This window comes from Sipha flava, unplaced genomic scaffold (genome assembly GCF_003268045.1).
Source record: "Sipha flava isolate LNK unplaced genomic scaffold, YSA_version1 266_pilon_pilon, whole genome shotgun sequence".
Taxonomy (NCBI): domain Eukaryota; kingdom Metazoa; phylum Arthropoda; class Insecta; order Hemiptera; family Aphididae; genus Sipha; species Sipha flava.
The window spans coordinates 57,790-76,981 of NW_020272930.1; the positions used below are offsets into that span (position 1 = coordinate 57,790).

Below are 19,192 nucleotides of genomic sequence, written 5' to 3' on the forward strand. Positions count from 1 at the left end.
AATTTTCATTGAAATCTAAAATTTGAGAAAAATGTCCCCACATTGTACAAAAATTACAAAAAAATTTCTAAAACATGAAAAAAATGACTTAAAAATGTTGAAAAATCATGTTTAAAAATAAAAAGAAGCATTTATAGCTAAAAATACCTAAAAATGCAAAATTAAATTAAAATATTCTGCATCAAAGGAGCATGAAACAAATTTTTAGCTAAGATACCATTATATAAATCAAAGGAAAAAAAATTCAAAAGTCATCAACATCCTAACTCTCGTCATTATCGATAGAAACAATGAATTTATGTGTCACTCTTAAAAATTAATACAAATTAAATAAATAATAAGCAGTTAAATGCATTCATTTAATAAACTAAAAGAATAAAATACGTCATTAAAATTTCTGGGTTTTATTTTATAGCATAATGATAATATTAAATATATCCGATCTATTAGTAAAAATGATATATTAAAAGTTATGCATTTACAATGTACATGTTTACTGTAATATAATACAAATGTACAATAAGAAAAGTTATTGACTTACAAAACTGAATGTTTTTTGAGGAGTGGGGAGGATAAAATAAACAACTGTCGAAAGGGTTTAAATAAAATATCTAGTAAAAATAATATTTCAAAAATCAGCTTATATCATTGTACTCCGCAGTGGGAAAATTGTCAATTCGTCTCTTACACAGCATTAAAGCATATTGTATGACTGAACACATCAATTTTCGCTTACATGATATCACAATTTTCGATTCGATATTTGTTGTATGGAAACGAAAATTCTATGGTGTTTATAAAAGGGCTAATGTGCGGGACTTTCAATATTACGAGAAGCTTTACTCGCTATTTCGTTCCCCAGAAAACCCCATGTTTTCAACGGGAAATCTTGACGCATAATGTTTACATAGCTTTGAGTACTTTTTGTTAAGCCTGCGCTGGTTTAAAAGGCAAGCTCAGAAAAATAAAAAATGAACCCATATAATACACACACACACACACACACACACACACACACACACAAATATAATATATATTTTTATAAAACATACACACGTTTTTTACTTTTTATCGCCTATTCAGCTTTAGTTCAAATCCGTCGCGCATCACTCGCTACTATACCCACATTAATTTCATGCATTGACTTAAACACAAAAGCTTCGACGTGTAAACAGCTTTTACCGACCGACAACCTCCATAACAAGTATCTATTGAAAAGGTCATCGGTGCTTGTAATTTTCGCATACATCCACAACGCACATAAAGGCACGCATACAAAGTATATAGCCAAGTACATTAATTAAATACTATGTGGAAACCTTCTTCCGAGGTTTTAATGAATTCTTTGAATTGAAAAACCGGAGAGACATTATATTTTGATATTGCTTTATACCGTGAACTTGTGAAACGACATTCAACGGGTACCTTTGTTATTGTGTTCCACGCATGCGTGCACGTGTATAAATGAAACGTAGTACAAGTTAAAATATTCCGTTAATACATGTGTATACATTATGTATGTGTGCGAGAATGTGTAATATATTGTTTTGTATAAAGCAACTCAAACAATAGAGGTTTCAAGAGTCTAACAGCTGGTGTACATTTAAGAACACGGGTTTTCAAAGGTTAAGAATGTTATTTAGCTTCAAGATACCATTTTGTGTAACGAATAAGTCATGTAGATAGCTTATATCTTATAGATATACGCGTAATATTGGACTCGGTCGACGAGGTTAAGTGCCGACGGTTTATATTATTATATAGAGGAATACACTAATAGTATACCGTACGCGTGTCTATAATGCGTTCGGTCCACACAACACAAATCAGCGTATATATAATATTAAATATAATATATATATATTTATCGTGTATACGACGTCCAATATCGTTATGCCGAAATAGTCAATAGGGTAACAAAGGTATTAACGGTAATAGTTACGATTATTCAGGGGTTCATTTACATACGGATAATTAATTAGACATTATATGCGTCGGTAATCAATCACGTTAAATTAATTTAAACGGATGTGTGGTCATTTACAATGTCACCGATTGCTTAGTTTAATTTACGAGTGATCGTATTTTCGATTTTTAAAATGTGATAAAATCAAAATTCTAATCGAGGAAGGACGAGAGATGGATCAATAATAGTTTTTGACTGACCGAGTTCCATTTCATCTATTACTATTTATTACATAAAAAAAAAAAAAAAATTCAATTGGAAGCATGAAAATTATATACTAATGAAAAATTGCATGCATACCAATAATATATCAATTAAAACTGAAGTATTATAATAATGTTTGAGAATATAATTCTGTGCTGAATTATCTATGAAAATCCTTTTTGATTGATGGATGAATAAAAACAACATATTGATGTCCAAATATAAACATTAATGATAATAAATAATATCGGTGATATAGTTATTTGTATAAAATAATATTAGTTCACTTTTTTAAAATACTTTCTAAAAATTAACTATGGTTATAATGATTTATATTAATCATAGTGGAACCTCCACAAATCGACTTGGTTATAGATAAAATAATTATTTCGAGTTATAGAAAAATTTGCGTACATGTCTGGACAAAAAAAGTTATAGGTGATTTCACATTGTCATCACTATCTGATTCTCCTTGCTACTTCAGTGTATGATATAATTCCGGTAATTTTTAATAATTCAAATAAAAAGCCACAATTCGACACAAATTATTTCAAGTTATCAGAATTCGAACTATCGAGAAAGTATATCCTAATAGGCAATATAATAAATAATTTTATGTTGAAGTGTAGGATCCTCCGTTTCCACAAGACGTTCCTTCGAGTTATCGAAAATTCGACTTATAGAGTTTAATTTATCGAGGTCTTACTATATTTATAAAAACGAGTAAATAGATAATATTTATTAAAATATATTGCCAATAGAGTTTGATCACGAAAACTAAATGTAATAAACATTTACTACCATTAAAAATTAAAATAAAAATTATTAGCTAGTGAAAATGAGGTTAATACCAGGAATGCATATTATCTCACTTTAAACAAGTACTATTAACAGAAAAGGTTACTTTACGGTTTTAGCTTATATATTTGAATGTTGATGATATGAGGGAGTACTATAATTTTAAAGTTGCAACCAATTAATTATTGTATTATAAAAACGAATCAAAGAAAGTTATTTTGTTACGAATAATAATTCACAACTATTAATCATTATTTTTTATTTTTAACAATAAGAACTTATATAATGAGTATAACATTACTATGTAAAAAAAAAAATATATTATATTGAAAGTAAATCTATAGCTATAAAATTTAACTTGCTTTTGAAATTCTATACGCTTTATCGCTCATTCTTTAAATATTAATGAATCCGACCTACTTTTCGTAAACAAAGTGATATCTGAGAAATAATATAACACGTAATTCGAGTATACTCATGTACTGAGTGCGAATAAAAATAATTTTTTCTATTTTTTGTTAAAAATATTGATGATTTAAAGGTGTTATTATTTGTATTTCACACGTTAACTGAGTATATGTAAATATAATATCTCAGTAATTAAAAATAATTGATTTAGTTTGATTAACCTTGTATATTTAAAATTTTTAAATTTTAGAATCTCTACCACTGAATTAAATGGTTAAATGTGCTTATATAAATACATCCAAAACCCTTTTAAATATGCATAAAAAAAATATTCACTAAGAATTTTCCATCTATTTCTACACATAATATAGACTTATTTAAAATGTATTTTATACACTGCTGTATTTTGAAATAAAAAACCATTGTTAGTAAAACTTTTAACTGAAATTTATAAAACATGACACATGTATATTATATATATTTGTCCTTTATACCTAAAAATAAAATATTTTAATTTTTATAAATATTAGTCAGAAAACTGATGTGCGTTTGAGGGTTGAAAACTTTTATTATTTTTAAAAGAAAATAATAATTTTCAAATATTATAATTAAAATTAAATTGAATTATTTGATACAAGAAATTAAATTATTTTTAACTTGAATTTAAAAAAATCCTTTTTATAATACTTTTTTTATTTATTAAATATTAATATTTATATATGTAATTAATTATAATTATATTATATTTATTAAATGTATTATAAGCCAAACTAGATTACTAACATTTTATTTTCATGTTAGAACTACTCTAAAATTAACAGGAAATGGATGTTTTCAGAGTTTTTATATATATAAAATCATAAATGTATAGTGTATATACATTATGATGTTGTAGAGAAGTATCTTATGTCCTTAGTAACAATTTTATGATAAAGGTGTGCTCGAAATTTGAATATTATTCATCCCAGGTTTTGATACAATTATCCCCCTTGTCTGGTCACCTCTCATTACTGAATATCATAGTATCATCACACATCTTCGTCTCAAATTGTGTATTCACGGAGCTTATATATTAATATATTTTTATGTATACGTATTATTTATGTATTAACAATGTCTTTAAATAATGTATTTATGTATGTGTGTGTGTAAATACAAATTACACACACTTATGAATATTGTAGATTTTATAGAGTACCTGTGTTAGGATCTAACACTTATAGGGTCGCAAACGAAACTTAACGTCTTTATCTTCATCCGACATCAAGTTAATTATTTTATTTCAGTTATCTATTTAGTTCATGTCAACCCATAACGTAGAAAATAATTATACACTTACTCCTTTGAATCTAAATCGACTGGATCCTTTGATAGGCGGTACTTTAAATTGTGACGTATATCTTGGGACTCATTAGTCAAGCGGTTGGATGCCAGAGACGCAGGCAGCAACATGGCAGTCTCTGAAATATAACAAAAACAATTCCTTAAATGTTTATGATTCTTTTGTTTTACATGGTATATTATTATCTTATAAACTGAGTGACTCCGAATACTATGAAGATATAAATCAAATGAAATTATTAAAAAAATATAATTTGGATTATCTTCAATACATAATTATATTTATCATAATTCACATAATAAGTATTTTAAATATTTTTGTACTAAACATTTATATTATGTACACCAAACTAACAATAATAATCTATTATCATTATCCAATAATTAGAGATGAACTAATACATATACAAGTAATTAAGATAGTTAATTATTAAATTTGAATTCAATAAAATTTAGTTAATTTTAACTGAGTTATATATAATTGAACAGACGTTGGGAATATGGTAATTTACATAGTAAATCCTCGTACACTAATACGATTTTTATAGTTAAAACAGTTCTTTTTAATAGTTAGTCTAATTAATAACTCCAAAAAAAAATATGGTTTGAATATTTATTAATTATTTAATATTTATAATTTTATAGATTTATTATTGCAATCTAACACTTGTTAAAAAAAATATATAGAAAAAACATAAGAAAGATTCTGAAAATATGTCAGTAATTTCTATATTTAATTTAGTAATTGAGTAGTTTAGTAATTAGTAATTTTAAAAATCAGTAGACATATAACATACTCGTAATATTGTGCTATGTGTTATATTTATAAAAAATAGTTTTTAGTTTGTCCACAGAATTATTTAATATTAACATCATTTAAATGATAAAGATTACATACAAACTATGGTAATTCTAGTATAATCTACAGCTAGTTTTAGACATAATAATATTATAAAGGCAAATATAATTTTATGCATTAAGAAATTTTATCAGGTTGAAGTATACAATGAATTATATTTTAATTTTTTTTTTAATAATTTTGTCCAAATCGCATGATTTGTGATCAAACTATGACATTCGTTATTAATATTTATAACTGAATATATTTTATAACAATTTAATATTTAGGCTATTGCAAGTAACTTAATCGGGATTTTATTTTTTTTCTCCAACGAAGCTTGACCATATACATGATAAAGATACACATTATTATATACCGCTTGTTAAATATTTGAGCAAACATATTGCAATACATCATACGTTAAGTATAATATTAGCTTTGTTGATTTTGGTTAAAGCAATGAATATTGTTCTAATAAAGCTATACAGATAATAAGGAAAAGTTTAAACTGTAATATTATTTCGTTGTGTCCTAAATGAAATATTAAAGAATTTCTTGAGTTTTTTTACACTGAAAGGCTATCAGATTACATCACTAATGAACATGAAACCTGATTCTGATTGTTTAAATCTGTGGACCTGAAAATGTTTTCAAAATACTTAAAAATTATTTAAAATGAAATCAACCGACGACTTAATAGGGTTTTGACATAAAATTATTAGTGAGAACAGAGAACTGTAGCTATGACTTTGTGATCTATTAGGTCGTAAAGATAATATTATTGTTGTATACCATTATTTGCTTTTTCTTTGTGAAGCTTAAGTTTTACTATCATAAATTATTTTCAAAAGAATACATTCGTTTGTATAAGTCTGTATACATTTCATAAAAATAATCGGCACTTTTAAGAATTACAAATTTTGTACTTCTGATCCATTTTCATACAATATTTAACGAATTTCTCTATCGTCAATCAATGTATTCTAAAATTTGTACTATTAAATCATAGAAATTTATAAAAATATTATATACCGTGTATTCACCAATTTAAGGAACTCTGAATTTCTTAGCCGGATCATGTTGGAATAAATCGAATTTTTTTTTTACAAGCTAGTGGTAAATACACATTTTCAGATAAATTTTAAATTTTTAACTCTCTCGATACGCGTATGCGCAATGCAACATATTTTTTTTTTTTTTTTAATAGCAACTGATATTTTTGATACCAAATTTGGATAGACTGAATTTTTTCAAGTCATTTTGATCAATTAACCATGGCTCTAAAATCAAAATTAATTGAATGAAAGCCATTTAAATTTTAATAAATAATGCATTTTTACAATTCATTATAAAATGCATAAAACCATGTAATCAATTTTAATTAAATAATTGTATATCCATATTATGTTAATCTTGTTTATAAAACGTATAAAATAAAAAAAAAAATAAAAAAAAAAAATACGTAAAAATATTCAAAAAGTAACCAACAATAAATAATTATAAATAGTTTTATGCATTTTATAATGAATTATAGAATGTATTATTTATTAAAATTTAAATGACTCTCATTCAGTCAATTTTGATTTTAGAGTCATGGTTAATTCATCAAAATGACTTAAAAAAATTCAGTCTATCCGAATTCGATGTCAAAAATACCGGTTACTATTAAAAAAGAAATAAGTTGCATTGCGCATGCGCATACCGAGAGATTTAAAAATTTGAAATTTATCTGAAAATGTGTATTTATATACCACTAGCTTGTAAAAAAAATTTCTATTTATTCCAACATAATATGGCTGAGAAATTCAGTGTACCCTAAATTGGTGAACACACGGTATAGTTCATTACATTTAATAATATTATAATACAATCACACGTAATAATGTTTTTATAGTATATTATTTACCTTTTTTTATAAATTTCCCCCAAACAGTATTTTTCTCAATAACATTTATTTTTATACAACTTTCATTAATTTTACTACGATTTATGAAAGATATCAGAATGATAATTGTTTATATTCCATTTCCAAAAGCATACCAAAAATACTTTTAATTAAAATTAGGTACTTTTAAAAGCGTTGAAGTAAATTGTTATTCATGTAGTACTTAAAAATACATTTTTCAAAACAATTTTATTGTTAATGACAAAATATTATGTATTTATGTATTTGTAATATACTATTCAAAACTTGATTCGTAAAAATGTGGCTAATTATATTAATATTTGAATGTTTTTAATTTTTAAAAATCATTAAAATCTAGTAGAAGTTAAAATTATGCTTATCTTCAAATCTCAGTTACCTAGATGTTTCTTAAGAACCAACATTTATTTAGTCTTATTTTCAGTTCTATGGCAGTGGTTCTCAACTGGAGTGACATTGATCCAGTGTAGGGATGTCACGAAATATCAATAGGAAGAGGAAAAAATATTTTTTCGAATATAATCATATTTTTGCTGCTACTTTCATGTAAATAGCATACCTCGAAGTTCATAGTTTTATAATATTTATATTCAATATTTAGGTCTCATAAGTATATCCAGTAATTTTACTTGCGTCCATGCTGCGTTATCGATTATCTAATATATTTAAAATATATTTAAAAAAAAATAATAAAATAAAAAAAATTAATTAAATAAATAAAACTAATCAGTAAGTTTACAGTATTTATGTATTATTATAGTTCGTCAATTATTAGCTTGAATTATTTTAAAATATATAATTGAGATTGTTAATTATTTTAATGTAAGGTTGACAAAGTGTTTGATTTTAGTGGTTAAAGGTTACATGAATGAAAGACGGTTGAGGACCACTGTCATGGGACTAAATTAATGTACTCTATTTATAAATTAAATAATGACACTGCTTAGCCTTTGAATGGTATGTAAATAAACTTTGAACTACTTTAGATATCAACTATACACATTTTCAAGTTAATTTTCAAAAATTGTAATTACTTTCAATTTAATCGAATATTCGACACAATAATGTGCACATTCGTCACCTGATAAGTGAAATCTCTTTTTTATTTTAATTAATTTTTCAATATGTTTATTTGTACTTTCTAACATTAAACTTAAACATTTTTAAAATAACTATATTATAATATATTTTATTATCTATAAATATTTAATTCTATTATATTGAATGTTATTTCGTTAAATGAAAAATGAAAACCAAATGTCAATAGTGTACTCAGAATATTTATAATTGATGTGGGCAAATTCAACTAGAGATATGCTTTTAAGTAGGTACATATGTTTACTGTTTACTGTAACTTTTGACAATACGGAATTTACAACAACTGAAAACAAATTTGAGATATAGTGTGCCTGACGGTTATTTTTATAAAGTTAAAATTATATGATTATTTAATATATATATTATTTTAATATATATAATTATATGATTATTAATCAATGAACTTTGATTCAACTTTTTAATTATACTATGATGTAGAAAAATATAAGTCGAATTAACACTAAAAAATAATTAGATATGTAATACTACTCTTAGTTATTAAATTATCGTTTTTTTTATTTTTTTTTGTATTATACGTATTTATAAGAATTACGGTTCAAAATATAAAATTATTGCTGTGTATTATACCTAGAAATGACCACAAATGGTTTTTAATTTTAACGTTGAAACTTTATACAGTTAATTCATTTAATCTGAAACTTTTATAAATCGAAAACTTCTTCAAACGAAAGAACATATGATTCATTGACAATTTTCTTATAGTTATTTTAAGTTCCACTCTGACTTAAAAACTTTTATATTGCTAATTTTGTTTTTTTTTTTGTTACTTTCAGATTCGATTCATACAGAACTACTCTGTATTTTTTTTTCTTTTAGTTGCGGATCATTATCCACAGTAACCCGGTATATTTTCATTCCATTTATTTTTATTTTTTTACCACAGAGTTCTAACAGCACGGGGTTAATTTACGTTTAGTATTGATTTATATTAATTAGGAAGCCAATATCAACGATGACAAAATTATTAGAACATTATGTATTCTGCATTTATAACCAAAATGTATTAATTTCACTATAAAATCTTTGAATCCCTTATAATTTTATATAAATACAAAAATTTACAAACCAAAATTAAAAAATAATAATAAGTAATTCGTAATTCGTTTAGTTTTGTTTCCGAGTTAAAACAATAATTACAGACTTAGATAGAAAATATCGATAGTGCAGATAAAATGTTACTGGTTTACGTAAATTTAAATTTTCACAGTATTTTATGTCTGGTACTTTTATCTTTATCTTTATACCGCCGTGTGTATATATATATATAGATTATAATGAGCTGAAAAAATATAAATTAAATGTTTGCTAGTGAATTACTTGTTTTTAGTTGAATTGTAGGAAAACTCGTTTCAACCGAAATATTATTCAGTTTTGCCACAGGATAAACTTCATGATTATTCAGATCGTTTTTTATGTATCAAATTTTACTTAAGAAATTTTATCAGTTTACAATCATCTTGAATTTGTTGGTGATTTTTTTTTTTTTTAAGCTTGTTTTGTGTAATAGTTTGTGTTTAATGAGTTCAATGACGATAATACCATTTTAATATAACTACATTGAAGTAGAATACATTTATTACTCTACAGATTGAATAATAAAAGGGCATATTATTCTATTTCAATATAATTTGTATTATTTTATCAACACGAACGATTTTCATTTAAAGAGCATTTTAAAAATAATAAAATTAAACACAGTCGATGTTAAGTGAAACATTCATTTAAAATTCAAATTCATAAAAAAAATAAAAATCATTATACTCGAAATAATAACAATATAGGTATAAGATAATTTCACGTATGCAATGCATGAAACGCAGCAATCTAGTTGGACAGTTGAATTATTATTGATGTAATGATGTCTATGATTTCGGACAATGAGAAATTATAATATTTTTCCCTTCTTATAGTTAATGTTTACGTTTAAGATACTTGTGAATAATGAGCTTCGACTTTTTGCTTGATAAAAAAATTTTCATCTCAACAGCCAGACAATAAATTAAAACATAGCCCAAGTACCGTTATCTCAGAAAATAAACAACACTCTAAGAAAATATAACTGCGACATGCATTTTTATTTTTATTTGATATGATACATAAATATTTGTTGTGGTTAAGAATACAGCACTACGCCAAAAAGACGTTAGAAAATTGTATTTATTATTACGGAAGAGTCAGTCGGGGAATGGTTGCAAAGATGCGACATTTCGGCATTATGCAAACAACAATGGTGAATTTCGTTATTAAGAAAATATATTAAAAACTATGACCACAATGGTGTACAAGCATTTTCGTTTTCATTTAATGATTATTTAAAAGTTATAAAAGTTTGAAATAATCAGTAGAAGAGACAGCATGTATAATTTTATTTTATAATTTATAAATATGTCAACGTTTCTTTTATTTTAATAGTAAAGAAGAAAATGAAGTAAAAGACAAAGAAAAAAAATAATAATTATATCAAGTCTGTCTTACTACATATTTATAAAAAAAAACTCGTACAGTTTTAACAGTTTTATTTTATCCATTTATATATGTAAATGTAATAGTTTAAATGAAATTATAGGATATACATTTATCACAGACATGACATATGAATAAATTATTAAATTAAATTTTATCTTATAATAAAACTACTTATATAAAGTTCATTAGATATTATGTTACCTAATTGCTTTGTTGAAAATTTATCATAACATATTTTTTTTTTAAATAAATGTGCTCGTTGACTTAAATTATTATTTTTTTTTTTGTTTTATTAATAGTCTAACAACAACCCAAATTGAAAAACAGAAATTCGAGACCTTCGATTTCAAACATTATTACGATAAAGTACCTAGTATTTTTTGTTGCAAATACTAACTTTATAAAATATGCATGATAATCGTTTCATAATATTATCAAACATCTAAAATATAATTTTTATGAAAATGTCAAAAATATAAGATATTAACAACACAATATGATTGTAACCAACAAAGTACGTATTAATAACAAAGTAAGTACAATAAAGTAGTTTACGTGTTCTGCTTTTGTAAAAAGATTTGATTATTTCACTGTGTATTTTAAATAATAAGATCATTATATACTATTAAATAATAATTATGGATCATATAAATACACATGTATAATTTATTAATTAATTACAATGGTAATAATGATTTATTTGTTCACCAAATCTAAATGATTGACATATTAACTCATGAATGTGTGATGCACAGAATTTTATGTATCACAAAAGATGTAAATGCTGCTTCGCAGTTTTTAATTATTTTTTAATAATAAAATTAAAAATATATATATATAATAACAATTAAGTTAAATTTATGTCTAATAGATTAGTGTTGAAACAACATTCTAATCAGATTATGACATTTTGTACATAATAAACAAAATTGACCATTGTAATTTAATCAGTTGTTTATCAATGGTAATGTACGTCAAAAAGAGAGAAGTAATACAACACTCATAATTAATTTATAACGTAATCAAAGTTATTATCCTATTAGTGAAATTAGTTTCGAGGTCATAGACATTTGTGTTGTATTCTAATACGGCGATGAGAATATGCAATTTTACAGCATTGAAGACTGCTTGACGCTGAAAAGTATAATTGAGAAACAATCAGGGGCTTCTAGATTGTTCCATTATTTCACATTATAACATTGAATCTAATTTTTGTATGTATAGTGGAATATATATACAATATTTGAACTTTCAAGCATTTTAAATATTATCTACTTAACCACCGTTGTTCAAAATTTTGATAAAATATGCATTTAAAAAGATTTATGTATTCATTTGCCGGTGTACTCGTATAAAATCTATTGAATCGGAATCGAAACAAATTGAATAAGAGAAATGATAAAAAAAGAGTTTTACAACCATAGTAAATATGCAATCACATCAAATTGAAGTTGGTCGAAACAAGAGTATTAAGCAAAATAATGTTTTATATTAATAATGAATCATTATTAATGATATATGATTTAAGGTGTTGGAGCGGCATTAATACGCACATTCGTTGTCTCTGATATCCAATTAGTCATTTTTTGAATTTCTCTCGTAGGTGTGTCGATATATTATATATGCCATAATAAGCAAGAAAATATATAAAACTCAATAGTCAATAGTCTAAAGTATGGGTAAAAGTACTTGAAATTATAACAGAACATGAACCGTATTAGATATTGCTTAACAATCACAACAATTTTAATTCTTTAACTGCAATTGACACTCGTGAAATAATTTATTTTAGGATGTTAAATGATTCACTAAGGAAATTATTTTTTTCGAGTAGGATTTTTTTTAATATGCTTTAATACAATACTTAGATTTATGATAATGATGTATCATTACTTATTAGTTATTAGTCATGCTTTATTCATTATTTTTGATAACTATTTTATCTTTTTATTTTTATTAATTCGATAAACAAAGAAAACGCTATTACCTTTAAGTGCACTTCCGGGATAATTTGGGCATCTGGTTCCCATGCACGCCCTCTTCTGAACCATTGAAGGACAGTGTTTGCCACCGTTCACCGGGGACTTCAACACTTGTCTTTTTCTTGTCATCATGCCACTACCACACTCCGTATCGCACTCACTCCAAGGTTCCCACTCCGACATCACACAATCAATCACTGGAATATAAAGAAAAAATAGCTTAATTTTATTTTTATTTACTGTTCGTAATTTTGAATTGATCACATGTGTTTTTTTTTATATACCAATGCAATTTTAAATAAATATTCTAAATAATATAAAGAAATCTGATAGGATGTTAAAAATATATACAGTTAAGATATTTAAAATCTTTAAAAGTTATTATAACTAGTTGATCGTGTGCGTTTTACTAACAACATTTAAGTCAGTGAAGAGAAATTATTATTATTTAGTAATTCACGCATCGTTAAGTGGGAAAACTTTCATGTTAAATCGAATAAATAAATTTTAAAGTGAATGTATTTAGTGACGATTGAATAATTTAACATTAAGTGTATCTTGAAGTGCATCACTAAATTAACGAACACCTATAATATACAAAGTATATAAGATACTAAGATTTTAACATCAAAATTTATGTTTACACTCTAGAATACCTTAAAAATAAAATCTTAAAAATGTCTAAGTATTTAAAAGTGATTGATTATTTGCAAGCCTGGGCATTAACGAGTTAATAAGTTAAAAGTTAAATTAATTTAACTTATTAACATAACTTATTTCATAACTGAAAAATTAACTTAACTTATTTTCTTACAGATTAACTTAAAATAACGCATTACTTTTTCATTTATCCCAATTAAGTTAATTTTGATTTTCAAGATCAAAAAAATATTTTTGTCAAATACCGTGTATATCGTTATTGTTTGTTCGATAACAAATTAATGAAATTTAGAAAAATATCAAAAATACAATCTAAAGGGCTCCGAAGAATTTTGTATCTTTATTTTTAGTTAAAACATTATATTGATCATGGTATTAACTAATAGGTCTAATTAACTAAACAGGTCTTGGAAAAAGTAGATGACCGTCAAAAGATTATTACCTAAGTAAGAATAGCCATTCCGTTCATGAATTACATTACTATGAATTACATTGTCATAAAAAGTGGCCATATATCTATATTACATAAATAGGTCCATATTATCATTGGTTAAAGAATAAAATTATTATTAGAATTATTCCATAATTGATAATAATATTAAATTTGTGTACCCCTACAACCTAGTGCATAGGACTAACACTGCCTACACACAACACTGATCAATGATAACTAAAGACCGGATATAATTGCATTAAAAATATCTTAAAATTACTATAAAAAGATGCCAAAATTACAATAAAAATTTATCGAAATTGCAATATAAATATGTTAAAATTATATAGTAAAATCATATCAAATATATTCATTAATTACTTACTTTAATAATAATATGCACATTAATATAATATTTACAAAATATATCATTTTTTTAGACATATTTTAATTTATCTTCAACTATTTTCCTATTGGGCCGGGAATATTTATCGTCACAAAATATGTTCAAACTATTAAGTAATTGATTATTTGATTCTTCTAAAATTAAAATGTAGATAGCTCAGAAAAATATAATTTTAAAAAACGCTAAAATTCATTTAAATGCATTTAAACATTTACGTCGTAGTTATATCTTTATTTTAAAATTACTTTAGAAATAATAATTTGTATATTTTATCACGTGAAGTATACAAAAATAGCGATAATTGCAAAAATTGCAAAACTATTGAAAATTGTGAAAAATTGCGTTATTAAATTAAATAGGAAGACTATAATTAATTCGATTCGTATACATATCTCATCAGATTTTATTTACCTGGTATCAATAAAAAGTTGCAATATGAATTAAATCCGGTCTTTAGTGATAATTCTACTTATAATATATATCGTTTTCTATGTGCATGTCTGTGTAATACAGCATAATTTTTAAGTATTGATTGCAACATTATACAAGTCATACAATTGAACATGGACAATAAATATCCAAATAAGTTCTATGAATCTCAGAAATATTTTTAATATGGTGAAATAGTGAATAAATTAATTTAGGTAATATATTGTTATATTATTAATAGATGACCAAAATGTTGAGATAACTCTCTGGGATTTATTAGATAACTTGATTGACCCTATCCGTTGTACTGTCTTATTTGTTTTTATTTTAATTAAGTCAATAAATTTATAAATTTATTTTAATGTTTTGTATCTACTGTATCATCTTATTGTATAGTAACATTTTCAGCTGCAGTGATTCTTTTTAGTTTTCATATTATTATTGAACATTAAAAATATTATTTTTTTTAATTACATTTTTCAATTGTGATTTCTATAAAAAATGAATAAAATAGCATATTCTTTAAGGTAAATCTGACATTTGAGTACATCAAAACAATTCAAACGAAGAAATGTATATTTTTCTAGTCTGATTAGGGTTAAATAAAAAATATTTTAAAATGAGATTTTTTATGCATTTTCATTATCTTTTTAATTTAATAATTATAATTCAGATCTGCTGTAAATTAATATATATATTGCTTATATTAACGCTTAATGTATTTATTTTTTTTTTAATTAACATAACTTATTAACTGAAATTAAGTTACGTTAACAACATTTTAAACTTAATTGATGTGATTCTCATGTAAATTAACTTAATTGAAAGTGAACTCAATTAACTTAACTTAACTGAGTTAAAAAGTATTATTAACTTGCCCATGCTTGATTATATGTCATATGCAGAAGAAAAATTATTAAAGTATCGTAAATGTTGACAAAAAATAAATATATAAACTAGTAAGCGTGATATAGGTGATTTATTATGTTATAATTTATATAAATATTTTTTAAATATATAAATTTTCTATTCCGAATTATACGTTTTTTTTTTTTTTCTTATATGAATGAATCATGTCTACATTTCTACAGAAGTAATATTACATACAAAACATTAATTGAATTTTTAATACTGATTAATCTAATGATACTATAATATAAAAAAAAATGTTAAATATTAAAATTAATAGTGTAGACTCTACATTTTACGTATTAATCTACACTGTAGAGTGTAGATAATAATTATTTTATCAATATAGGTATATAATTCGGATTAGAGATCACTAATAATGTGTGATTAAAATAATATTTTTCACGATTCGAAGTTATTAATAATTAGGGCTTAGATGTTTATGAAATTGCATATTTTTATCTATTGATCCAATTTAATATTTAGAGTATTATAGAGCATATTTAGAATGCATATTACAGTTATTTATAAGTGCAGAGGTCTATTAATAATAAATATATTTTAGCGGGTTTCTCATTTTTATTTGTTCCTATATTAAAATATGATCCTTTTCATTTTATAACAATACGAGTATAATAATATATGTTAGAACAATATACATGCTAAAATAGTGTATAAAATAATCTGCTCTAAATAGATTTTTTCCTGTCAAATTCATAGAATTATATTATGATAAGCAGACTGATTAATAACAATAAACACAACCTATATTTCCCGTTTAAATTTTGTATTCGGTAACGTTATATATTTATATTTTTTAATAAAAACTATTTTATGTATTAAGTATGCATTTAAATGGTAAATATATTACAGTAAAGATTACGCATAAACAGGACTATCCATTGAAACGATTAACTTATCAGTAACTAAAAGAGGCGTTGAAATGTATTTTATCAAGTAAGCGTATTAATATTTTATGTGTTAGCTTTATCTATGCCAGTGGTGTACAAACTACGGCCCGCGGGCCAACTCCGGCCCGCCATCATTTAATATCTGGCCCGCGAAAGTCTTCTATATTACAGCACTTATTTGTATAACTGTAATATTTTGCATTTACGTAAAAAAAAATTTAGAATGCATTTTTTTATAGCCCGCAATAAAAAAAAAAGTTGTTTTTTATGGCCCGAGGAAAAAAAAGTTTGGCCACCACTGATCTATGCGATTAACAGTGATACTATGAATTATAATACATCAGTGTGTAGTATACGAATCTTCATACCACTTTAGTTTATCGAACGAATCGAAAATTTGTGTAGATTAGACGTATTATATAATCAATTCAACACAGTATCGTATATAAAGCGAAGAAATTATCATACAAAATTAATTCATAACAGCTGAAAGTGGATAAGTGAATAAAACAGTAGGTGTAGATAGGATAAAAACTTTTTACTCTTTTATACTTTAACACGTCTACCTTCTTCATTCTCATTATCCGACTGCATTATACGTATTTACTTCTAGCGTTAGCGTTCAACACTTAAATCTCGTTAGAACTTTATTTTTATTTATTATGAATATGTTTTTTTTTTTTTTTTTAAGAAAATAAATTATCTATTCGAGAATATCCACGGATAACTTCAAACACTATTAATTAACCTAAGACCCAACGTAAACATTTGCTAATAATAAAAATATATTATACACATACCTAACCCTAATTTTCTATCTATAGAATATAATGTACAATCGGGGGTGTACAAAATTAATAATCATAGTTCACATTTGGATTTATTTCGACGCAAAAAATAAAACGTTCTTGTGTATATACTCTAATTAATATCCTGTGGCAGAGAGATTTGGTTATGCTACTTTAATGTGTGCTCGACTACTAATTTGTATTGCATGATGTGATATAATGCAAATGCCGTTTTACGCAAGAAATCTTCTTGACATTTTTATTGCATCACATATATAGTGGTTAAGTGAATGGAACTTTTTGAAATTTTCTATATTATTCCAATAATAAATAATAGAAAATTTTTATTAAATATACTCTTATTATTAATCCATACTCAATTATAATATGCACCTAAAGTGTATTGAAAAATGATCATTGGTTTTCTGAAACAATATTTACTATCATATTGCTTTTTAAAATGCACTTTATCTCAAACACCACTGCTGCAATCAACATTAATAAATTTACATTTTATATAACGTTTAATAAAGTTTTCCATTATATGCTGTCAGTACACGCTTTTAAAAATCAAAATAACAAAAAGCGTATAATATATTGTACATAATTTGAAATTGTATAAAATATTCGATAGTATTTAAAATTAAATAAATATAAAACGTAATATTTCTATCGGTTTAGTATATTTCTAATTTTAAATAAACTGTGTATAATCATAGGTTATATAATAATCTGATATGAAAAATTTACAAAATTAATCACACACATACATCGTACGCTTAAATCAAAACTGTAATAACTCAAGAAACAACTTTTTTCGTAACCGATATTGCAACGGTTTATTGTAATCATGAATTATTCAACAAAAAGTACTTAAATTGCTATCTTTTGAAAAGTAATCAAGATAGATTTAATACTGTTTTGTTGTAATTTGTATCAAATTGTAGAATTAACCAAAAATATCAACTTTTTGAGTAGCTACGATTTTGATAGGTGTGTGATAAGAGTACATTTAATATTAATGATTTTAATTAAATAATCTATTTATACTATTAAATATTATTTATGTAAGCGTTTTATCATGCAATTACTTTTATAATAGTTGTATTCAATTTTAAAATCGAATTTGTGTAACTGCAAAGACATTTGTTATTTATACAAAGAATATAAATAGCTACTTCACAATGACAGATTGAAATTAATTTGAAATAAAAATCTTTCACAAACAAATGTAAGTATTGCCAGCCTAAAAATGTCAACAATAAAATCGTTCCGGGAGTTTTGAAAAGTAAAGACGAAAAAAAAGGCAATATTTTTACTTGCATATTTCAATGTGTGGATTCTGTCTACACAATTCATGTAAAAAAAAAATGTTCGGAATATTGGAAGTTATAAAATTATATTTAAGTGAATGTGAATGGAAATAAAAATTAAAAATGTTGAGTTTTTTTTAGAACTTTTAGTAGTAACTATTAAATTTAAAAATTAAAATATTAAATGTACAAGAATACTAAAGAATAATAAATGAAAAATAAATAACTAAACATAATGCTAGAATAATAGATAAAGACAATAAATAATATCGGATTAGTTGCGTTTAAACGCAT

The 19,192-nt window shown here is 24.3% G+C and overlaps 1 protein-coding gene across 1 annotated transcript in view; it reads right to left on the reverse strand.

The window, feature by feature from the left end:
• LOC112685119 (somatomedin-B and thrombospondin type-1 domain-containing protein) overlaps positions 1-19,192 on the reverse strand; it is an 83,828-nt gene that overhangs the window by 10,525 nt on the left and 54,111 nt on the right. Inside the window, exons 2-3 of the mRNA XM_025556902.1 lie at positions 13,055-13,246; positions 4,716-4,836 (exon numbers count right to left, since the gene is read on the reverse strand). Coding sequence (XP_025412687.1) covers positions 4,716-4,836; positions 13,055-13,246 — 313 coding nt within the window. The remainder of the gene's footprint in view (positions 1-4,715; positions 4,837-13,054; positions 13,247-19,192) is intronic.